At 36.1% G+C, this 23,406-nt stretch overlaps 1 protein-coding gene across 1 annotated transcript; it reads left to right on the top strand.

Moving 5' to 3' along the window:
* Window positions 1-5,471: 5,471 nt before the first annotated feature.
* Window positions 5,472-23,107, top strand: LOC144444124 (uncharacterized). Its single transcript, XM_078133529.1, has 14 exons — window positions 5,472-5,689; window positions 8,089-8,171; window positions 9,080-9,220; window positions 10,054-10,118; window positions 10,678-10,767; window positions 11,448-11,535; window positions 13,805-13,897; window positions 14,162-14,261; window positions 19,785-19,970; window positions 20,838-20,920; window positions 21,230-21,370; window positions 21,541-21,605; window positions 22,317-22,406; window positions 23,022-23,107. Exons 1-14 carry the CDS (start codon window positions 5,612-5,614, stop codon window positions 23,105-23,107), a joined length of 1,389 nt encoding a protein of 462 aa, XP_077989655.1. The 5' UTR covers window positions 5,472-5,611.
* The last annotated feature ends 299 nt before the right edge of the window (window positions 23,108-23,406 follow it).

The following is a 23,406-nucleotide window of genomic DNA, read 5'->3' as shown; positions in this document are numbered from 1 at the left end:
ATGCATCTAGTTCACACTAAAAGGACAGAGTTGTAGTATCAAATTCTCATGTTAGTGGATCGGAGCAACTTTACACTGAGATTCTGTCTAAATATATATATTACGAATCATACGTTTCTGACTCAAATAATTCAAGGATACAGGGCTCACTTCATCGGTGAGTCTTCAGATCAGTTATGTCAAAGTTTGACAGAACTGGAGACCCATCTATGAAGAGGAGTTTAGCTGGGTTAGAAATGTATGGTTGGCGATAATGATTCCGTAATTTAATTCCTTTAATTTGTTCTGGGCCAACTTTATTTATAGCTCTGCACTATCCACAATTAATTAATTTTAATCCTATAATCAGAACTATTAAATGCAGTTGTTATTAGTGAACTCTATGGATGTCACAGATGTTATAAACATCAGTTTTATTTATATACATATTCGATCCCAAAATACGGTTCGGGTATCTTGCCATGCCAGTGCGGAAATGACAATATTAGATGTACTAATTTGTCATTCATACTGAACTTACCCACCAATTCACTATCCCATAGTGCTCCTATATGAAACATTAGCAAGATTACATTGTGTATATATATACAAATAATCTTCGGTGTGGGGGGGGGGGGTTATCTTCCCTTCTCTCGTGTGTCGGTCCGATTTCCGTCATATTCTCAATACGCATGGAAGTAATTGTAATGTGTAATACCAATTTGACAATTTTTACATATAATACGGTTGTAGATCTGGTGAAGTATTGTGACTGTTAAACTTTGACTCTGCTAAGAGTTCAACACTCTCTAGGTTAGCAGAAATATCATTACATTTCAACGAGAAAGGCCTCAAACGATTAGCTTAATAATTCTAAGGAACAAAAAATCCACCCAGGCGTTCAAAGAATTCAATTTCCACTAGTTCCGGTGGCAGGTGTATCCATAGCAACAAACACACGTCGAGTAGTTCTGGTAAGAAAAGTGATATGTATATAAAATATAATGCCGATTAATGCAAATTATAAATAGCTAAAATGAATAAATTTTACTGCGAAGTTGAAAGGTCGTAACCTACAACTATCGGGATTCATTTCACCTCTGCTGAAAACAATAATGTTAATTTCTCTTTGAAAGAAATTATGCCATGTACAGATAATGAAAAATTCATTTTTTTTAATTACAAAATCCTATGAATGATTTAAAACAAGACAGCTGCTCGCCCTACTACAGGTTACAAAAGGTTACTCACTCAACCGTCCAAAAAAGTGACCAACTTTTGTATTTTATATATTCAGCAGCTTTTAATGCATTCCAAAAGGTCAATATAACTATGAACATTGACGAAATCAGACGAAACCACATTAACGAACTAAAAAACAGAGACAACATCAGAGTAACCATAGAAACCGTTTGGCCTAACCATGTAACTGAATATATCAAAGATCGGTTGCCTGCCACATGAGAAAAATTAACAGTTTCCTTTTTCGTGTAAGGGTGCACCCTTTCTTTTTTTTTCTTTTTTTTTAAAAATATTTTTGTGCTGGGAATTCCTCCCAGCGATTTTCTGTAAGGGTGCACCCTTTCTTACTTCCAGTACTCTGAAAACTTTGTAATTTTACTGCATAATATGCACACATCATTATATAGAGAGAGATATACATACATATGAATGTAAGTGTCTCGCTGGAGAGAACAGTGCTCGATGCAAATATTAGTAGCAGAACATTATAGACTTAATTCAAAAAGAATAAGGATGTAAATAAGGATGTAATAAGTCGTTACTCAGTGTTTCACGCTTCGAGCGATCTATATACATATATATGTATATATATATGTATATATATATATATATATATATATATATATATATATATATATATATATATATGTATATATATGTATATATACATACATATTTACTATGGCGATTAACGAAATAAACGAGATCTCGATTGAAAAAGGCATCTTTACCATGACGTTAACGTTGCCTTCTTGTAAATTGTTACTTTTTCGTAATTTTGTTTTTTGTATGATAGCTCTAGATAGGCCGATCACGAACACATATTGCATGAGCCAGTCATGCAGCGTCTAACTTAGATATCGGGTAAGAGGTCACATTCCACTAGAACGCATTAATCCATTAACGTGACACAGTATATATCTACATGTATGTACATTGGATATTGTAAAATTTTATATCAAAAAGAGTACAAATGCAGAGTTTCTAAACTCTACCCTATATTTAGAGCATCACGCCGCGGGTGTACAAGTACTAGTATGGTGTATAAAATGATATTATGTAGTAGACAGCCGCCATCTATATTGACTGGCTAGAAATCTCTAGCGACCATACTTCTTACAGTGAAAAAGTTCTCATTCTCGTTGATTATGTATACTGCTACAACTGAGTGATTCTTGAACACGTATGCTTGTCATGCCGTACCAGTAGGGGTCTGCGATTTCTCACGACCTGATTACATGTAAATTACACCGCTCTGCTGTGCAAGTCATAGCACACCCATGTGATTAATACGAAGGTTAAATGAAAGAATACATTTAAAGCATTGAAATGAACTAATAGGGGAAAATGAAAGACTCGCTCAAATGAATAGATTTACTATGCTAGAATAGGTAGCCATGGTAACGAGCTTTCTCATCAATCTACTAGTAGACTCGTCTGAGACGACTGGAGTTCAATCGACGTATTGTGATTTTTTCATGAAAAACAACTGTATTCCAAAAGCTTTCGTTAGTTTTGTTTAAATACAAAAGCTACGCATATCGTACAGATGTAAGCCACGACCCATTTATAATGCCGTAAATAGGACCATGACTTATATCTGAAATACACCGGTTTGTATCCCTCCGCTGACATTAATACTTGTCCCCAACTCGTCTGACCCTGAGTGTAGATTTACAGGAGGGCGTTAGAATTCACATTTGAATGATTAGGCAGACCTAGAACTTAGAAGATGTAACTTGCCAGAATTGTTTTTTTTTTCGATAAGCCTAAAGGTTCGACGTCAAATGACATTTTTAATTATCATTATGCATTTCCACGTGTTTTAGTGGTGATAAGAAATAAATATGTTACAATTGTAAATTGTGGGGTTTTTGTTTTGTTTTGTTTTGTTTGTTTTTTTTGGGGGGGAAGAGATTATCGTTGCCTATTTTACTACTTGCATTTCCTTTGTTTTTATTCTGTGGAGCAAATAATGAACTCGCTGCTGTGACCACTGGAGGAAAAAAAACTGACTCCATTCTAGGTGAGAGTACCCCCGTGTTTCCTTTCACTCACCGTGAATCAGCATACTGTAGACTGGTCTAGGAACTGCTGACATTGAACGTATCATATATGTTACACTTGTCCTCCCATCCAAGGTTACTCCGGAGGGTTAATACTACAGCATTTAGTATTCTCCGACCTCGTGTCAATTCTGTACTAGTTCAATTTAGGGATTCAAAAAAGATTCTGTATTCCATTTTTTAATTTGAAGTATATCTGTCATGATTGATTTAGAGTGAAATAAAATGGCTAAGAATAGCAAAATGTACGGTATATATGTCACGAACTTAAAAAGTGTATGTTGCTAAGCATTTATCAAGATAATTCACAGGTCTATTCCGGCCTGTCTATTGAGCGGGTCTTGACGACAAAGCTGACACACCAGTAGTAAGGTAAGATAGGTGTGCACATAGACGATATGGGAGGTCACCCCCTGGTAATAAACTTTAAGGCGGATGACTCGGCAATACGTACAGTAGCAAGGCAATCTGATTAAAATCCGATGTGGTGAAAGCGGCTAGATGTCCTTATTTACCTCTATTCATCGTGTTGTGACGTTTGTTTTGTTCGGAGTGATCGCCGCCTTTACACCGGTTCAGATGTGGGAAGGCGGCGATCACTCCGAACAAAACAAACGTAACGCGTGATGAATAGAGGTAAGGACATCTAGCCGCTTTCACCACATCGGATTTTAATCAGATTGAGTAGCAAGGTTGTCCTTCAAATGACCTCCATTAGATTTCATCTCTGCAGCCAACAATGCACTGGGAAAGTGAGGAAGTTAGAGAAAACGTACCATTTTCTTTTCTTTGACCTTTCTACAGGTGCAGTCAATGAAGCTGATCTTGCAAAAACCTGTTCTTACGCAATTTTTCACAAGGCGGGCATCTTTTTTTTTCGATTGGTAGCGGGATGGCCGAAGACTTGTGACGAGAAAGTCCTGATTTTGCTACAGTGGGAAGGGAATTAAGAGGAATTTATTATGGGGGAGGTGCTGTTATACTAGGAAATGTTTGTTAGTGGAAAACACATGTTTTCCTGGTGGGGAGTGGGGAAATCATTCACAATTAATATTGGGTTGGCAGTTGAATTAAACCCGGTGGGAGGGAGGGAAGGAGGGCTGATATCTTTCATTACTAGTACAGTGGGCGGCAGATAAGAATTAACACTTAAAGCACCCTCCTCAATTTTTATTTTTGGGTGGGGGCATTTTTGGTCGGAAACAACAACAACAACAACAACAAACAACAACAACAACAACAACAACAACAACAACAACAACATAATACAATTACTGGAAACCACAAATCTTCCCGTTGGCCAGTTTCACCTGTTTCCCGGCAGTACGATGACGGATCGCATGGTGAGAATGACGTCACCCTATGATCCCTTGTCATATAATTATAATTGATTCACAAAGCCTCTGTTACATTTGCTGGCTCAGTAGTTACGTTATGTTTTTAAATTGTTATATAAGGAAAACATATATTTCACTTCCTAGCAGGAGGTAAAATAATCCAGGGAGAAAAGAGAACTATCAAAGCAAAGACTCTGAGAAGGGGAAAAGAAAACCCTTCTATTTACTACAAAGGTAAAGAAAAGCTTAAAACAAATACTGTGTGAACATAATCAAATAAAATTGCTTCACTAAAACTGCGTCCATGCTCTTTTCAAAGGCTGAGTATGCATAATATTCTATAGGCAATATCTTCAATATCGTTATTTAAAACCTTTCTCCACAATGAACTTGAACATGTTTCAAACAGGCTTCTGACACAAGTCCAACAACAACAACAACAACAACAACAACAACAACAACAACAACAACAACAACAACAACAAAAACAACAACAACTGAGATTTTTTACCAAAATTCATTCACGATATATATGAGTCTGTATTCTATGGTCCTCACTGCACTGTTCCCCACGAACTTTGACCGAAATCAACCTGTATAAAGAGAGGGAACGACGTGATGGGTATGAGGCCTCCCCTCAAATAAAAAGTTCCAGAGACAACTCTGTCGACTGGGGATCTAAAATTTTGAAAAACACAGATACGGCGTTTCTGTGATTTTTTTCGTTATAAACTGTCTGTTTTATCTTCCCTGTTTTGATTGTGTTTATTATTTTTAGGAAAGTGAGTAGGTTGACCGTGTATGCCATGGTTATAGTTATAGGCGGAAGGATCTGTGTCGTGAGTGATACGGCTCTGCTTATATCTAAGCTGTAGTGAAGGAGCAGCGGCTTATTGAATCCGTGGTGAATTCACTGTTGTGGTTCTGTATCACTGAATTTAGCCAGTACCCTTTATCAGTTCTACACACACAAAAAAAATTGTCAACATGTTTGCTCCAGCCGGGTGTTACATGACAGAGAAAGAGGTGGAGGATTGTTGCAAAGAACCAGAAGACGCTTGCAAGGTAAATATTGTCTCGTATAAATCTTTATTTGTGGAGAGAAATTGCATCTGCTAAACATTAAACTCAGCTATCATATCACAACAATGTGTTAATCATTAGTCGTAACGGCATAGCATATATGGATAGATGGTCAAAAGGGCAATTAATGTAATGATGGTTGTAGCTTGAAGAATGTTTTAAACCTTTCTTTCACCTTGGATAAATTAAAATGCAGTCGGGGTCAACTATTCTTGAAATGTATTAGACTGACTCTAGGCCAGAGTGTCCATTGATATGCTTTTGGTCTCAGTTCATTCAGCCATAGCAATATTTAACAACACACAAAGCGTACCCAAATGACCTCCGTATTGTTGAAAACTTGACAAGGACGATGTTTACCAGCTTCATCAGAACAGCTTCACAGAATCACATTATCAACATGCTTTACATTACCAGGGTGTATAAAATATTTTTAAAAACAGCTTAGACAAGCTAACAAGACGAAAATACAGCATGCCCTGTAAAGTACGCCATATTACCTCAATAGGAATTCGGCCATGTAGAACTGATGCCTTGGCGAACCAAGAAAGTCATTGAACCCTTTTGACCCGTACATGGCCCACTTTGCAATTGATATTAGCCCAGGCCACTATAGTAGTAGTCACTACAGCATATATTATAGTAGTGTGAGGCATGACGTAGCACGTCTAACAATTCATCATACACATGATAATGCGATGTATATGAACTGTTAACACAACCGAACTTAGGTAGTTTAAAAAGTACTATTGGCATCCGGAGAAATTGTTCTCAGTGTAGCGTATGAGGTATATTATATAATGTTACATGTAATCACTGGGATAAGTTCATATACACATCCTGGTAGTGCAATTTATAGCACTAATAGTGCTAAAAATAATACTGGTAAAGTGTTTTCTCTTGGGGATTTTATTAAGTTCAAATGAAAATGATAGCAGCACAGGTGATCAATGGTTTGAATCAAAAGTATTATTTTTGTGTAAGAAAAATGAAATTAGGTTAGGGATACTTATTTTTTTTTTAGCACAACTGAACTGTAAGGTCCAGTAGTGCTATATGCTTGGTAAAATGTATGTGTCTCTCTCAACTGCATGGTGAATGAGTTGAAACTTGGGGATGTTTCTGGAGGTATTATTCTGCAGTTATTGTTGAAAACAATTCGACACAATTGCCCTAGCAACCATGACCACGCCCTTAGCAACAGTGAAATGACGATACATATTACAAAGATAACAACAGAGTTGGGTAGGTAAATGACTAAAGATTCAAAAAATGTATGCAAATGTGCCTAGCAACAGGACTACGCCCATAGCAACAGCTAAATGATGGTCTATATTGAAAAGTGGGAAGGGTAGTCAAGTTAATAAAGATCCCCAAAAATGTTTGCAAATTTCCCTAGCAACAAGACCATGACCAACAGCCAATACAGTTGTGCTACAACGCCACTGGCGCTAGTTTTGGTCAAAACTTATATCTCAAAAATTACTTGGTGAATGGGGGCTGAAATTTGATGAGCATGTTTGCAGATGTGTCAATCTGTAGAAGCTGTACAAAATCATTTGACACAACTGGTCCTAGCAACCATGACCACGCCCTTAGCAACACTCGAATGCCAGTATATTTTGCAAAGGTAACAACATTATTGGGAAGGGAAATTATTAAACATTCAAAAATGCATGCAAATTTGTCTAGTAACAAGACGACATCCATAATGATTATGCTCATGGCTAGCTAAGATAACAACAGGGATGGATAGGCAAGTGGATAAACATTCCAAAAACGAACCCATGTATGCCTAGCAACAATACCATGTATATAGCAACAGCGAAAATACGATGTGTATTGCATAGATGGATTGACATGTAGATAAACATTCCACATATGGACACATGTATGCTTAGCAACAAGACCATGTCTATAGCAACATCGAAAATACGATGTATATTGCATAGATAACTTAAGGGATGGCTTTGCATGTGGATAAACATTGTAAAAATGAACACATATACCTAGCAACAAGACCATGCCCATAGCAACAGCGGAATATGATGTATATTGCATAGCTAACATAAGCGATGGATTGCATGGCATGTGGATACACACTTTTTTAATTATGCAAACTCTACAACATCATTTAATAGTTGTCTCTTAAAAGATTTCAAAATGACTGAGCATAATCTTTCAAAACGGATTAGTGGGTGGAAGCTATTAGTTTGATTGACATTTGTATTTTTATCACCCGAACCGGTTGTCAGACTATCGTTACATGCATATTAACCAAACACAACACTGAATTTATAACTAAAGGTATGCCTTCTTTAAATGGCTGACGACTGTGTTTGGAATGAGTTGTTGTTACTGTTTAATTGTATTTTTTTTAGGATTTCATCAACCAACAAACTATGATCAGGATCAAAGAACCCAAAAGGTCCCTGGACTTCTACACAAGAGTCATGGGCATGAGGTAGGTACATTTCACTGGGTGTAAATGCCTTGTTTATCAGAATTGTTATGATACACTTTTACCTGGCTAGTAGACGTATATTACCATGGTGGTGTTCTACAGCAGCAACTGTTTTCCCCAAGGCTGAAAGTCGAGGGAAATACTAGTAGTTCAGTGCTACATGACAGCACAGGGTTAATATGACGTCTACTAGTGCCCAAATAAGGCAAGGCAATAAGTGTATTATAACACATCATATTCTCAGGCACATATTCATTCCATGGTCAAAGCAAATCACCGAAAAGACTCCCATCCTACAAGAACAGTTCCCCAGGGAAAAAAGAATCAGTAGAATACGACTAGTGGCTCGCTCCATGCAAATTGAGGTCACTATGGCGCATTTTTCTATACCACGTGACTTGATCTAAGCCAATCACTGACGGCTGTATGAAAACGATGTGCTAAAAACGAGAATAAATGTAAATACGTTGACATATTCTTGATGTGTGTACCACTTCAAATTCTTAAATTTGAATTGTTTATTATACATGTTGGGTGTCTATTATTCTATTACTTTTTATATTATGTGTACATCTACTGACACATTCAATTGGAAATAAATGAATAAGTAAGTAAATAAATAAATAAACAACTGGAAATGAACATTTGCATATAATGTGTCACTAAATGTTGATCCTGGACCACTTCTTTCAAACTAGGATTACATGGCTGTATATGTCAATATAACCCACCATTATGATGTACTCTCAATGATGACACTGTTGTTAAACTATTCACTCAAACACTGTGTCAAACCATGGTCAAACTAGCATAGCTGTACCCTCTTCACCGTTACCAAGTTTGACAGCTTAAGCATCACCTGTTTATATTTAGTGATAGTCACGGTATGGTAATTATATTCTCGATAGACTGATCCAAACATTCGACCAACCAATTGCAAAGAGAACTCTGTTCTTCCTTGGTTATTGCAATAAGGGAGACATTCCCGAGCGTAAAGAAGACAGAATCAAATGGCTGTTCCTGAAACCTGGATGTATTGAGCTCTGGTAGTAAGTACATTAATCCATTCACAGTTCAGTTTAGTATTATAATACTCTTATTAATGACCCGTGGTCAAAATGCCATAAAACTTGGGAATTTGTTGTTTTTTAGCGGTGTTTTAATCGTCGTTGTGGTAAACCTGGTAGCCAGTGCTGAGTATGGTTTGATCAGGTTCCCTTAGACATGCCAAATAAGTATGTGAGTGAGTGAGTGAGTGAGTGAGTGAGTGAGTGAGTGAGTGAGTGAGTGAGTGAGTGAGTGAGTGAGTGAGTGAGTGAGTGAGTGAGTTGTTGTTGTTGTTGTTGTTGTTGTTGTTGTTGTTGTTGTTGTTCCTTTATTCCTCCTCAAAAAAGAGAAGAGTTACACAACAATAAAGCAAAAAACTATCAAATCAGATCAAAGAGGAAAAGTATAAATAATTACAGAAAACTAATTGCAATAAGTGAGTGAGTGAGTGAGTGAGTGAGTGAACAAAAACATACAAAAATGTATGCAAATATATCTAACAACATGACCACGCCCATAGCAACAGCCAAATGACAGCAAATATCGTAAAGATAGCAACATGGTTGGATAGGCAACTGGATAGTCATTCAGCATTCACTTATTGTTAGCGTGGACTACCATATGGATAAACATTTTTAAAAACTGTACAGTTGTGCTACAACGCCATTGGTGGTATTTTTTAATTTCCGATGTGTATACCACGTTAAGCATAACGTTCGTTTGTTCAAATCATCAGTTCAGTTTCTTTTAAAATCTTCTAGGAAATATATATCTCTGTGCACCTTTTCAATCAGAGGTGCCCACTTACCATGTTCTCTCTTTTCTCACTCAACAGCGACTACGACGCACACAAGCGAGGTAAAAAAATGCACAACGGCAACTGTGAGCCACTTGGATACGGTAAAAATCATTTGTTTCTTTGTCTCCCGGAAGCGGGACTGTTGAATTCTGTCGCACACGAAGTAGAGAAACATGTGCGGGTTTTAAAAAAAAACAAATTTCGGTTCTGCAATAGATGGTGTCCTTTATACCCCTGTACACAACTGAGTAGTTGATGAATGCATGTGAAACATGAACAATTGGTGTATTAATCATAAGAATTGTACAACACTGCCAGCTTAGAATATAAGACTTTCTATGGCCATTGCACAACTGGGGCAATTGCGATACAACCTTAAATTACTAAACAGTCACATTCATTCAAATGGGTATCGTTCTAAATAATATGGGTTGCTTGAATTATGACCTGGTACAGGAGACTGTAAACTTTTACCCCACATGTCAACCCAAATATGTATACATAGATGGAAGTTGCATGGTAACTGCATGCTGTCATGTAGTGATTGTGAAAAACGTTATGATTACATCATGTAATTCATGCATGACACACACTGGGTATGTTAATGTGTGAACAATAACATATAGACACTCGATTTTCAAGCGCTTTCATTTCCAACAGGTCATATTGGCATTGCAGTACCGCATGTGAAATGTGCGTGCGATCGTTTTGAAGAACTTGGAGTTGAATTTGAAATAAAATATAATGCTGGTAAGTTTCAAAGTTGATACCGGTAAGTTTATAGTTTGAAAGTTGATACCGGTAAGCTTATAGTTTCAAAGTTGATACCGGTAAGATTATAGTTTCAAAGTTGATACTGGTATTAAAGTTTATAGTTTCAAAGTTGATACCGGTAAGTTTATAGTTTCAAAGTTGATACCGGTAAGATTATAGTTTCAAAGTTGATACTAGTAAGTTTATAGTTTCAAAGTTGATACCGGTAAGTTTGTAGTTTCAAAGTTGATACCGTCATCATCATCGTCGTCATCATCATCATCATCATCATCGTCGTCATCATCATCATCATCATCATCATCATCATCATCATCATCATCATCATCACCACCACCACCACCACCACCACCACCTCCATCATCATCATCATCATCATCATCATCATCATCATCATCTTTAGCCTAGACTCCAGGCTTGTAGTTGATTAAGATATTACTCACAACTCGAACTGTATGTTATAGCCTATCTAACACGTCTGGAGTCTAAATTTACCACAAGTCTAGAGTATAGGCACCACCACCACCACCACCACCACAATCACCACCATCATCATCATCATCATCATCCTCATCATCATCCTCATCCTCATCATCATCTTTCTAAAGTCACCAGACTGGTTTCCATGAAATGACTCTCCTCTTTGTATCCTATTCCAGGACTGGTACCGGATACGGCGTTTATTAGGGATCCCGATGGTTACTGGATCGAGATAATAAACGGAGCCACACTTGTCAATGTGAAGGCGTAAACTATTCCAGTCTCACGATATGGAACTTTACCACTAACGAATGATCAGATCTGATCACATTGAATTGTTCGACATATGATTGATCAAGGGACGAGATCAATAGTTCAAAAAAAACTAAATTCTTTTCCTTCGGGGTGGGGATGGGGGTTTGAGCCATTTTAGTTCTCGTCCTACAAAAACGATTTTTACTTTTAATGGATCTGTCAGTCTCAGTTTTACATTTTTTTAAAGAAATATTTGTAAATAAGGGTAACAGTGTTACCCTTTTTTACTAATATTATTTTTAAATGTCGTAAAATTAAGAAATGGAAGAATTCCCGCTATAGTAAATAGCACTAAAATAAAGTATCAACAAAAAACAACTATTTTTTCCTCACTTCATACCGGCTTTGTGTTCATAGCATTGCATATTACTACAACTTGATGTGAAGTTGGTGCTGTCTGAGACAATTATCAATTTTGGCCAATTTAGTTAAAAGGGGGGCGGGGGGGGGATCTAAGGCCTAATTAAAAGAATTTAGTTTGTTATCCTTCATTGAACTATTGATCTCACCCCCCCCCCCAATTAAATTGTATTATTATATAGGAAAATGATGTAGTGTCTATCATGTTGGTAATACTATGATTGCAAAACTTTTCACAACACGTACCCTGACCTTTGAACTGCGAAATGTGTACACGTAATTTCAATGTTATATTTTTACTGTTACTGTTTATGATAGTACCATACGTTGTATTCAAAATCTACCTCCAAATGACTTTAGATAAAGCATACAAATTATTGTGTATTTTGCACAAATGGACAAAAAAAGGAGGGTATTCTCAAAATTACATAAATACACACAGAAAATATATAATATTTTAATATCATTATGTGACACAATATGATACAGCAGACCAGGAGCAGCTGCAGGGCCAATAAGATACATACTAATAATGAACAACTCAAGGTACGGAGTTAGGAAATGACAACACGACAAGGCACGCATTCTTGGTATTGATTTGCAGAACTTACCCTCATTTAGTGAATAAAAGTTGATTCTTTGATAGTTAGAAAACATTGTGTATTTTTTCATTGTTATTGTTGATTAAGAATATGATTGTATGAAAGACAGACAGACAGACAGACAGACAGACAGACAGACAGACAGACAGACAGACAGAGACGTGATGTACGCGTCACCACACCTTTTTTCAACATGTGTTGCCATCATATTTTGGTGTTTATGCTTTAAAAATTAAAATCATACTACCATATATATGCAACCCACGACACTATTTATAAGTTATTCTAAAGAGGCGGCCGTACTGTACTTTAGAATAACATCGATAGTAGCACACCAATCAGCGTTGGTTATCAACGGTGTCTTTCAAAGAGGCTATAGAAAGGGTTGCTCCGATACACATTTGTTCAACTAGAACATGTCTCGTTTGGCAGATTTCATTCCGACTGGGGAGATTGAAGCTGCTTGCAAAGAACCCGATCCTTGCACACAGGTGAAAAACAACATGATTTGTGTGGTATATGGACAGTTTAATTTTTTTGCATCACCAAGCATATCCGACATGAGCATACATATTTGCGTACACAGCAATACCATAATGTAGGAGACCTCAAATTCATAAATTCTTATGAGATGACGGGATTCAACCGTGCTTTGAAATAATTTTCAAAACAATTTATAATTATTTACGCAATTTTTAAATCCTTCCTCGCTATGGTCGTCAAATTGACTCGGCGTGGACGATGAATCGTTTAGATGTAAGCAAGAACCTGCCGTATTATGAGTGAAATCACGAACTAAAAAAATAACCACGTCACCACAGTACGGGCATAGAGTGTGACAGTACGTATTAAAACGGGACACATGAACTGAAGTCATCTTTTCAAATTTGTATATATGTTGAAGTAAATAAGAGCATATACATGTAAACACTTGTACAAATTAACGGCGCGAAAGCTTCATTTTTATTTGGGGAGGGGTGTTAATTTTTTTAATTTTTGGGACGTAACTTTAGCATTCTTACTTCGGCTGCAGAGTCGAGCCATCACTTGCTCTTGGTATAAATTCAATCCAGATTCGATGGTGATAGTATTCGACATACTCAGCTGGACTTTGACGCCAGATCTGAAAGAGGATTATTGAAGGCATGCATATAGTACTCTAATAGTAAAATCGAGATTGTATGTGTTTTACCATCATAATAAAAAACATTTTCGGCCCATATGTGTCCTTAAAACAATACCCATTCGTACATTCAAAGCAAACAGACAATCTCCTTTTACCCAAAGACAACGTGTCTCTTGTCTGACCCACGAATATCTCTGGATTTCTATACCAGAGTCCTCGAAATGAGGTAAGTGACGAAATATTTATTCTAAATTTCATATCTTATCATTATTGTGTACTTTAAAATTAACCAATTTAAACATTAATTTCACGAACACATGGATGCCATAAACAGGAAGTTGTTTGGGGAAATTGTTCTTTGTGTTCAGGGTATAATCATTTATTGCGAACATTTTTCGATAACGTGAAAAGAGTCAATGTCCTAATAATATTATACGGACTTGTTGAAGTAGGTCAGAAATCGCCCAATGTTATTATCCTCTCCATTTAGATTACTGCAAACCTGTGACGTGCCTCATGCAAAGAAAACCGTGTTCTTTCTTGGCTATGCCAAACCGGACGATATTCCTAAGGATAACGAAGACATAAGAGTCAGATGGCTGTTTCTGAAATCTGGCATTAAAGAACTTTCATAGTAAGACTCAAGTATACGAAACATTACTTGGTTGAATGATTGCTTGATCGGTCGGTCGGTCGGTGGGTTGATTGATTGATTGATTGATTGATTGATTGATTGATTGATTGATTGATTGATTGATTGATTGATTGATTGATTGATTGATTGATTGATTGATTGATTGATTGATTGATTGATTGATTGATTGATTGATTGATTGATTGATTGATTGATAAAGTGTTTTTCATCGCAATTTGTGGCATATGTACTTGTGGTGGCGCTCTACAGAAAGTTATTCGTTCACTGTCATCGGTTCACACAACACGTTGAACCACTTCCGCCGATGATAAAGACTGCTGTGTCGAGTATCTGGCGAGCGTCACGAACACAGTTAGCCCGCTACAGTCCCACTTTTTACACGAGTTTTGTCACCCATTCCTGAAGCAGAAATAAAAGCAGCGTGCAAAGAGCCTGGTCCTAGCACAGTTGTTTGTATACGATCTGCAGGGCCGTCGCCTGACCAAATTGCCAGGAGGGCAGAACCTTGTCTTGGTGCAATCATGCATTTAAAATTTAGTTCATATTATCTGGAAGTGTATTTTGTTGTGGCAAAGCTGAAAGATATTTTGTGGATGTGCACTTGGTAAATCACTTCTCCTGAAGTTTGATTTGGTTCCAGAAATATAAAGAGCAAAATAAAGAGCAAAATATTTCACAGACTTTCAGACTTTGATGGCCCTATGGAGACTTTCAAGACTATTGTTACTCGTGGAAAATGCACAGTGCATGTGCAATTCTTTTGTACTTTCCCGTACAAAGAATTTTTAAAAGTTACAACTTTTAACTGGACACATGTTTATTCAAATTTGAGCCAGCGTACAATAGAGATATAAGATACATATTAGCGAGGAGTCAGTGTAATAACGATTTATTTTGCTGGGTATATTCAATGTGTAAACAATAACAACATATAGACACTCGGCCTGCAGTACCGCATGTGAAAATGCGTGCAAACGTTTTGAAGAACTTGGAATTAAATTTGAAATGAAAGTTTATTATACTGGTAAGTTTATAGTTTCAAAGTTGATACTGGTAAGTTTGTAGTTTCAAAGTTGAAACTGGTAAGTTTATAGTTTCAAAGTTGATACCGGTAAGTTTATAGTTTCAAAGTTGATACCGGTACGTTTATAGTTTCAAAGTTGATACCGGTAAGATTATAGTTTCAAAGTTGATACTGGTAAGTTTATAGTTTCAAAGTTGATACTGGTAAGTTTGTAGTTTCAAAGTTGATACTGGTAAGTTTGTAGTTTCAAAGTTGATACCGGTAAGTTTATAGTTTCAAAGTTGATACTGGTAAGTTTGTAGTTTCAAAGTTGATACTGGTAAGTTTGTAGTTTCAAAGTTGATACCGGTAAGTTTATAGTTTCAAAGTTGATACCGGTAAGTTTATAGTTTCAAAGTTGATACCGGTAAGTTTATAGTTTCAAAGTTGATACTGGTAAGTTTGTAGTTTCAAAGTTGATACTGGTAAGTTTGTAGTTTCAAAGTTGATACCGGTAAGTTTATAGTTTCAAAGTTGATACCGGTAAGTTTATAGTTTGAAAGTTGATACTGGTAAGTTTGTAGTTTCAAAGTTGATACCGGTAAGTTTGTAGTTTCAAAGTTGATACTGGTAAGTTTGTAGTTTCAAAGTTGATACCGGTAAGTTTATAGTTTCAAAGTTGATACTGGTAAGTTTGTAGTTTCAAAGTTGATACTGGTAAGTTTGTAGTTTCAAAGTTGATACTGGTAAGTTTGTAGTTTCAAAGTTGATACTGGTAAGTTTGTAGTTTCAAAGTTGATACTGGTAAGTTTATAGTTTCAAAGTTGATACTGGTAAGTTTGTAGTTTCAAAGTTGATACTGGTGAGTTATACTTCCAAAGTTGACACTGGTAAGTTTATAGTTTCAATTGATCAGTTTGGTTTGTTCATGTGTGTATGTGTTTGTTTTTGTGATATTTCAATGACATACCTTGGTTTCTTTGAGGATATCACTTCATCTCTAAGAGCTTACTGGCAGGATGTTTTTGCTACATGGGTAATAGCTTCCCCAGCTAATTTCTCTTTACATTTCAGTGTTCGGTTGTGCATTGTTGTAGTGACATCGAAGAAAACATGGTATTGACATGTGTTTCACCAATACCTGCATTGATCATACCCTGGGGTGATAAAAATGAGAATACTTACAATCTATATATACGTTTGAGAACAAGTAGTTACTTCACTATTAAAAATGAACTTTATTTTTAAATTTGATCAAACGTTCTGTATCAAACTGAAACGGTATGATTTTGTGAATGGAAGTCTATATTCAAATCACAAAGGGTATATTATTATACATTTACAGATATTCCAAGCATATATACAGGAAATATATCAACATAGTCCCAATTAGTCAGAGAGACAATGAAATACAAGTATGTGAAATAGTAACCAAAATAATAGCATTAGACAGTACATGTAGGTGGAAAGAATGTGATTCATTTCCTAATCTGTAACTAGTATTTACCTGAAAATAGAGGTCAGATATCCATGGAATATACACATTCACCATTACAACGATTGTAGTTACATCTTATTTTCGTCAAAATCACATACCTGTTGCTATTTCAGTGTTGACTATCGAAGGCTGCCATTCTACGCTTCTATCCGACATTTCGATGGGGTTTTATTTGTGTACACGTTATTGCTGGTACCGCAGTTGTTACATTCAACATGTAAAACACTGCCTTCCCCGTACTTAGTTTCGCCAGTACACTTGATGAGACGGAGATGGTTAAGACATACTTCACACGAATCTTACTCTCTAGTACTCCAAGATTGACGACTCTTACCCCTTCATTCCAAGGAACATCCTTGTTGGTCGTTATTGTCTGCTTGTCTCTATCAGTATTCGGGTAACATTAGTTGAACTTGCAATCGAGTCCAACGGATGGTTTGGGTATTCCCCACTTACTGATCGTACACGCCACCTTTCTACTGTTGCTTCTTTTACCATTAGACGACTTGACAATTCATTCCGTTTCAAAAATTTGCTACTACCGGATTTTAACATCTTAGACGATCGATCGTCTGCAGAACTAAACCAATTTAAACTGAATGCACTTCCGTAAGGGTATCGTCTTGCTATCATAGATATAATTCAAACTCCCTGTTCAAACCACACATTGCACCCTCACTGTGCACTGAATATATAGAGGTCAATGTAAAGGTCACCAGTGTTACTACAATTTTACAAAGTAATACACGTAGGCTAGATCGTGAACAACAATTTATTTCCGTAGGCTTATAGATTTCATAATATTGTTACAAATCATACTTTATTACACTTGATAAATGTTGAATGAAAGTGTATATATCCCGAGATACTGCGTTAATTATACAATCACATGGCTCACACCAAAAAGCAGTAGCTTGATATTGGGAGAAATTGCAAAACAACAAGGTAAAATTAGAAGGTTCGACGTTAATATCATTCTAATCGAAAATCTACGAGATTTAAATTGAATGCCTCCTGTAAGGGAATCACCAATTATGCAAATTACCCATTGAAATGATATTCCAAAAAATATGGTAATGAACGTTTTTTTGACAAAGCCTAAGTACTGATAATAATTAATTATGAGAAGTGTTCCCTAAATCTTTAGATGAAATCGACGTCTTTTATAGTACATATGCACGCTGTTACATTTAACGTATGTACTAAATTGTAGGGAAATTGAAGTATGCAGTCTAAAGATATTGCCTAACTACCAAAACTTATTAATTAAGCAAATGACAAGGTACATCAACAAATTGTATAGGCCACATACGATTTGATATGGTTAATGTATGTACTGAATGGTATTGAAATTGAAGTACGCAGTCTTAAGATATAGCCTAATTACCGAAACTTATTAATTATGCAAATTATTCATTAACACTGTAAGGTACATCAACAACCTTTACAGGACATATGAGATTTTTTAAAGTTAACGTATGTATTGAATTGTATCAAAATTGAAATATATATTCTTAAGTTATAGCCTAATTACAGAAACTCATTAATTATGCAAATTATTCATGAACACTGTCAGGTACATCAACAACCTTTACAGGACATATGAGATTTTTTAAAGTTAACGTATGTATTGAATTGTATTAAAATTGAAATATATATTCTTAAGTTATAGCCTAATTACTGAAACTCATTAATTATGCAAATTATTCATGAACACTGTCAGGTACATCAACAAATTGTATAGGCCACATACGATTTGATATGGTTAATGTATGTACTGAATGGTATTGAAATTGAAATACGCAGTCTTATGATATAGCCTAATTACCGAAACTTATTAATTATGCAAATTATTCATTGACACTGTAAGGTACATCAACAAATTGTATAGGCCACATACGATTTGATATGGTTAATGTATGTACTGAATGGTATTGAAATTGAAGTACGCAGTCTTAAGATATAGCCTAATTACCGAAACTCATTAATTATGCAAATCATTCATTAACACGGTAAGGTACATCATATCAATTGACCCAGTCGTTTTGGAGAAAACGATGACACAGACACACAGGCGCGCGCGCGCACACACACACACACACACACACACACACACATATACATACATACATACATACATACATACATACATACATACATTCCTGCCCCTAAAGTACCTCCTTCCTTACGGAAGGAAAAATGGCCGACGCACAGTCTAAGGGATTTTATTGCGCACAAACGTATGCGCGACAGAATTCGGCGTATTTAACCTTAAACAATTGTTCTAGATTTTGAGTGAAATATTGGTTTATCTAGTACCTTCATTTGTAATGAAAACGTCACTTATTAATGATAACTGCTCAAGGTGCCATATGGATAACAATTATTCAAGTACATAATACATATGATATTTAAATGATACTCCATTTAATTCATGTATAAAAAAAAGTAGTTCCTACGACATCTATGGAGCATTAATATCTCAGGCTATGTTTTGGTAATTTGACAATCATTTTACTTGGCTACCTTCGCTACCATCCGCTACATAGCGAAGGCGGAAAATAAAATCAATTCAACCCCAGATTGAGTACTATATATTTCAGTGCTTTTGCTGGAAAAAAAATCGCTACGCTCCGTTACCTACGTACCGCTACCTTCGCTACCATATGTCAGTGCTTTTAATGGAAAAAAAATCGCTACCCTTCGTTACCTACCGCTACATCCAGCATTCTATTTGATTAGATTTTGAGTGGTTTATCTAGTACCTTCATTTGTAATGAAAACGTCACTAATTAATGATAACTGCTCAAGGTTCCATATGAATAACAATTATTCAAGGACATAATACAGACGATATTTAAATGATACTCCATTTAATTCATGTATAAAAAAGTAGTTCCTACGACATCTATGGAGTATTAATATCTCAGGCTATGTTTTGGTAATTTGACAATCAGTTTACTTGGCTACCTTCGCTACCAAATAAAATCAACTCAACTCAATCCCAGATTGAGCACTATATACTAGAAGAGTTGCCTTTCAACTTAGCTGTCCTGTGTCTAGCTAATATGTCTGGCTTGGCAGATTTCATTCCGACTGGGGAGATTGAAGCTGCTTGCAAAGAACCCGATCCATGCACACAGGTAAAAAACAACAACATGATTTGTATGGTATATTTATAGTTTAACTTTTGCATCACCAAACATGCCCGACATGAGCATATACATATTTGCGTACACAGCAATACTTATAGTGTAGTAGACCTCAAATTCGTAAATTCTTATGAGATGACGGGATTCAACCATGATTTGAAATAATTTTCAAAAACAATTTATAATTATTCACGCAATTTTTAAAATCCTTCCTCGCTACGGTCTTCAAATTGACTCGGCGTGGACGATATTTATGCCATGATGAATCATTTAGATGTAAACAAGAACCTGCAGCATTATGAGTGAATTACGAACTAGCCACGTCACCACAGTACGGGGTTAGAGTGCCAGTACGTTTTAGACAGATGAACTCTGCAGTCATCTTTTCAATGTTGACTGAAATAAGAGCTTTAGTACATGCAAATGATTGTACAAATTAAAGGTGCACACAAGTCAGTTTAATTGGTGGGGGGGGGTTGTAATTTTTACAAACGTTTCAAAATGTACGTCTACTTACTCTCGCTGGGAGCCATCACTTGTTCTTGATATGAATAGAATCCAGATTCGATGATGACAGTATTCGTATACTCAGCTGGACGTTTCTAACAACGCCAGGTCTAGAAGAGGATTTTTGAAGGAATGCATCGACATTAACACTGTAGACTTAGTTAGTATATAGTACTACAATAGTATAATCGAGATTTTGTGTGATTTACCATAAAAAAACAAATATTTTCAGCCCAATTTGTTTCCTTAAACAATATACCCATTCGTACATTCAAAGCAAATAGAAAAGTTCCTTAACTATAAATGTACTCAAAGACAAATTCAACGTGTCTCTTGTCTGTCTTTTAAAAGGACTTTATCAACCAACAAACGATGATAAGAATTAAGGACCCACGGATATCTCTGGATTTCTATACCAGAGTCCTAGGAATGAGGTAAATGATGAACTATTTATGTATTCTAAATTTTATATCTTATCATTAGTTGGTTTTTTTTCTGTGTTAACATTCTACAAAGATATCAAATGTAAGTTAACTTTGAGATTTACCAATTCAAACATTAACTTTACGAACACGTGGCTGTCATAAACAGGAATTTGATTGGGGTTGTTCTTTGAGTTCAGAGTATAATCATTTCGAACATTTTTTTTTTCGATATCAAACGCAAAAATAGTCAATGTCCATATATACGGACTTGTTGAAGTAGGTCAGAAATCGCCCAATATTATTATCTTCTCCATTTAGATTACTCCAAACCTTTGACGTGTCCCAAGCAAATAAGACTCTGTTCTTTCTTGGCTATGCCAAATCGGACGATATTCCTAAGGATAAGGAAGACAGAATCAGATGGCTGTTTCTGAAACCTGGTATCATAGAACTTTCATAGTAAGTAAGACTCAAATATACGAAACGCTACATGGAATGCGCATGTTGCTTAAAGTATAGTAATATTGTCTCGTCACAAATCATAATTATATATTTTTAAAAAGTTATGATATCAACTTTCATGAGTATATGTAAGTTTATGCATAATTTTGTTTTGTTTCATTCCGCAGTACCTATGGTGCACATACGAACGTTCAAGATTATCACAACGGAAACAAAGACCCGCTTGGATTCGGTAACATTATTACTGCTAAGGCATAAAAATAATTGTTTGATTCCGGTTACGCGACCCCACCTAGTTTTTAACTGCCGATCCGCCATTTTTTTTTATATTCGAAAAAAATAATAAAATCGCAAAAATTTTGAAGTCTCGCGAGAAATAGTGGATGCGGAAACTGGCATCAACTTGAAAAGACAATATATAACACTGTTCTTCCAATCTGTAATGACTGTACATCTGAGAGAGAGAAAATAACACAGAGACCATTTGGAAAACAATGGAAAACCTGAACTAGACACTCACACATGCAAAAAAAAGTATATAATATAATGAAATAAAAAATCTACCTACCCCACCTATTCTATGATTGAGCACAAGCGGAACCACGTAGTTTTTTATTAGGCCTAAGTAACTTGTCTTATTCTATATTTGCACATCACATACATCATGTTTGAATAGGAAATCAGACACTGGCAAAAAGAATACTCGTTGAAAAAATTAAACGTTTGAAATTAGAATGCATGTAATGCGTGAACATGCAAATACAATGAATGCAACATTCTAGTCTAGTTACTATTCGTGCAGTCGTTCTCTACCACCTCTTTCCAACGTATTGCTTGTAAGACTAGTGGCAAAAAATGGTTCTTCTAGATAGAGTGATGGGATTCTTTTGACAATTTCTTAGTAAACGTTGTATACGTAATTATTGGTTGTCATTTTGTTTAGGTCATATTGGTATTGCAGTACCCGATGTAAAAGCTGCATGTAAACGATTTGAAGAACTTGGTGTTGAATTTCAAATGAAAGTTGGTACTGGTAAGTTAAGCTCTCCAACTTATATGGCAATGGGTTGATATTACTGATACCGACCTGGTTAGGAAACAAATTATTGTAAGAACGTGCTTGAGGAACGGTGTTTTTGAAAGTTGTACTTTAACTGTCTGTCTGCCTGCCTGCTTAACGCTTGTCTACCTACTTTATCTGTCTATCTATCTGTCCCTCCGCCTGTCCTTCCCTAGCCCCCTGTCTGTCTGTCTTTCCCTTTAATTTGTTCCTGTCTCAATATGTTTGTCTCGCTGTCTCTCTCAGTGTGTCTCACTGCCTGTATGTATCTCTGTCTGTCTGTCTGTCTGTCTGTCTGTCTGTCTGTCTGTCTGTCTGTCTGTCTGTCTGTCTGTCTGTCTCTCTATCTATCTATCTATCTATCTATCTATCTATCTATCTATCTATCCATCTATCTATCTATCTATCTATCCATCTATCCATCCATCCATCCATCCACCCACCCACCCACCCACCCATGTCTGCCTGCGTGTTTGTCCAGTCAGGCAGGCAGTTAAAAGTGAAGATACAAGAACTCTAGCTGTATCTATTAACTTTTTCCTGTTATCATGTACAACAATCTAGCTATACGAAGTATTTCTTCTTCAGGAAAAGTTAAGGACCTTGCCTTCATCAAGGACCCAGATGGTTACTGGATTGAAATTCTGAATGGGGCAATGCTGACAAAGTTATAAAACGTTTCAAGACTTTCATCCAGACATCGATGATAACACAATTTTCAAATGACTAGACATGATAAAAGAAAATGACTGTGAAGAGGAGTGTTTATGGAGCATTTATCAATATGCAGTGGATCTAATAAAATGTTGTAGAATGTTGACATTAGCATTTACATGACCAATTTTATTAGTGTTGTTGTTGTTGTTGTTGTTGTTGTTGTTGTTGTTGTTGTTTTTGTTGTTGTTGTTGTAAGTACATGCATGCATGCATGCATGTGTGTTTATACGTCATCTGTCACCAATCTCGCATTCTG

This window comes from Glandiceps talaboti, chromosome 2 (assembly GCF_964340395.1).
Source record: "Glandiceps talaboti chromosome 2, keGlaTala1.1, whole genome shotgun sequence".
NCBI lineage: Eukaryota > Metazoa > Hemichordata > Enteropneusta > Spengelidae > Glandiceps > Glandiceps talaboti.
Note: the sequence above shows the minus strand (reverse complement) of the source record. Positions and strands in the feature narration are given on the sequence as shown.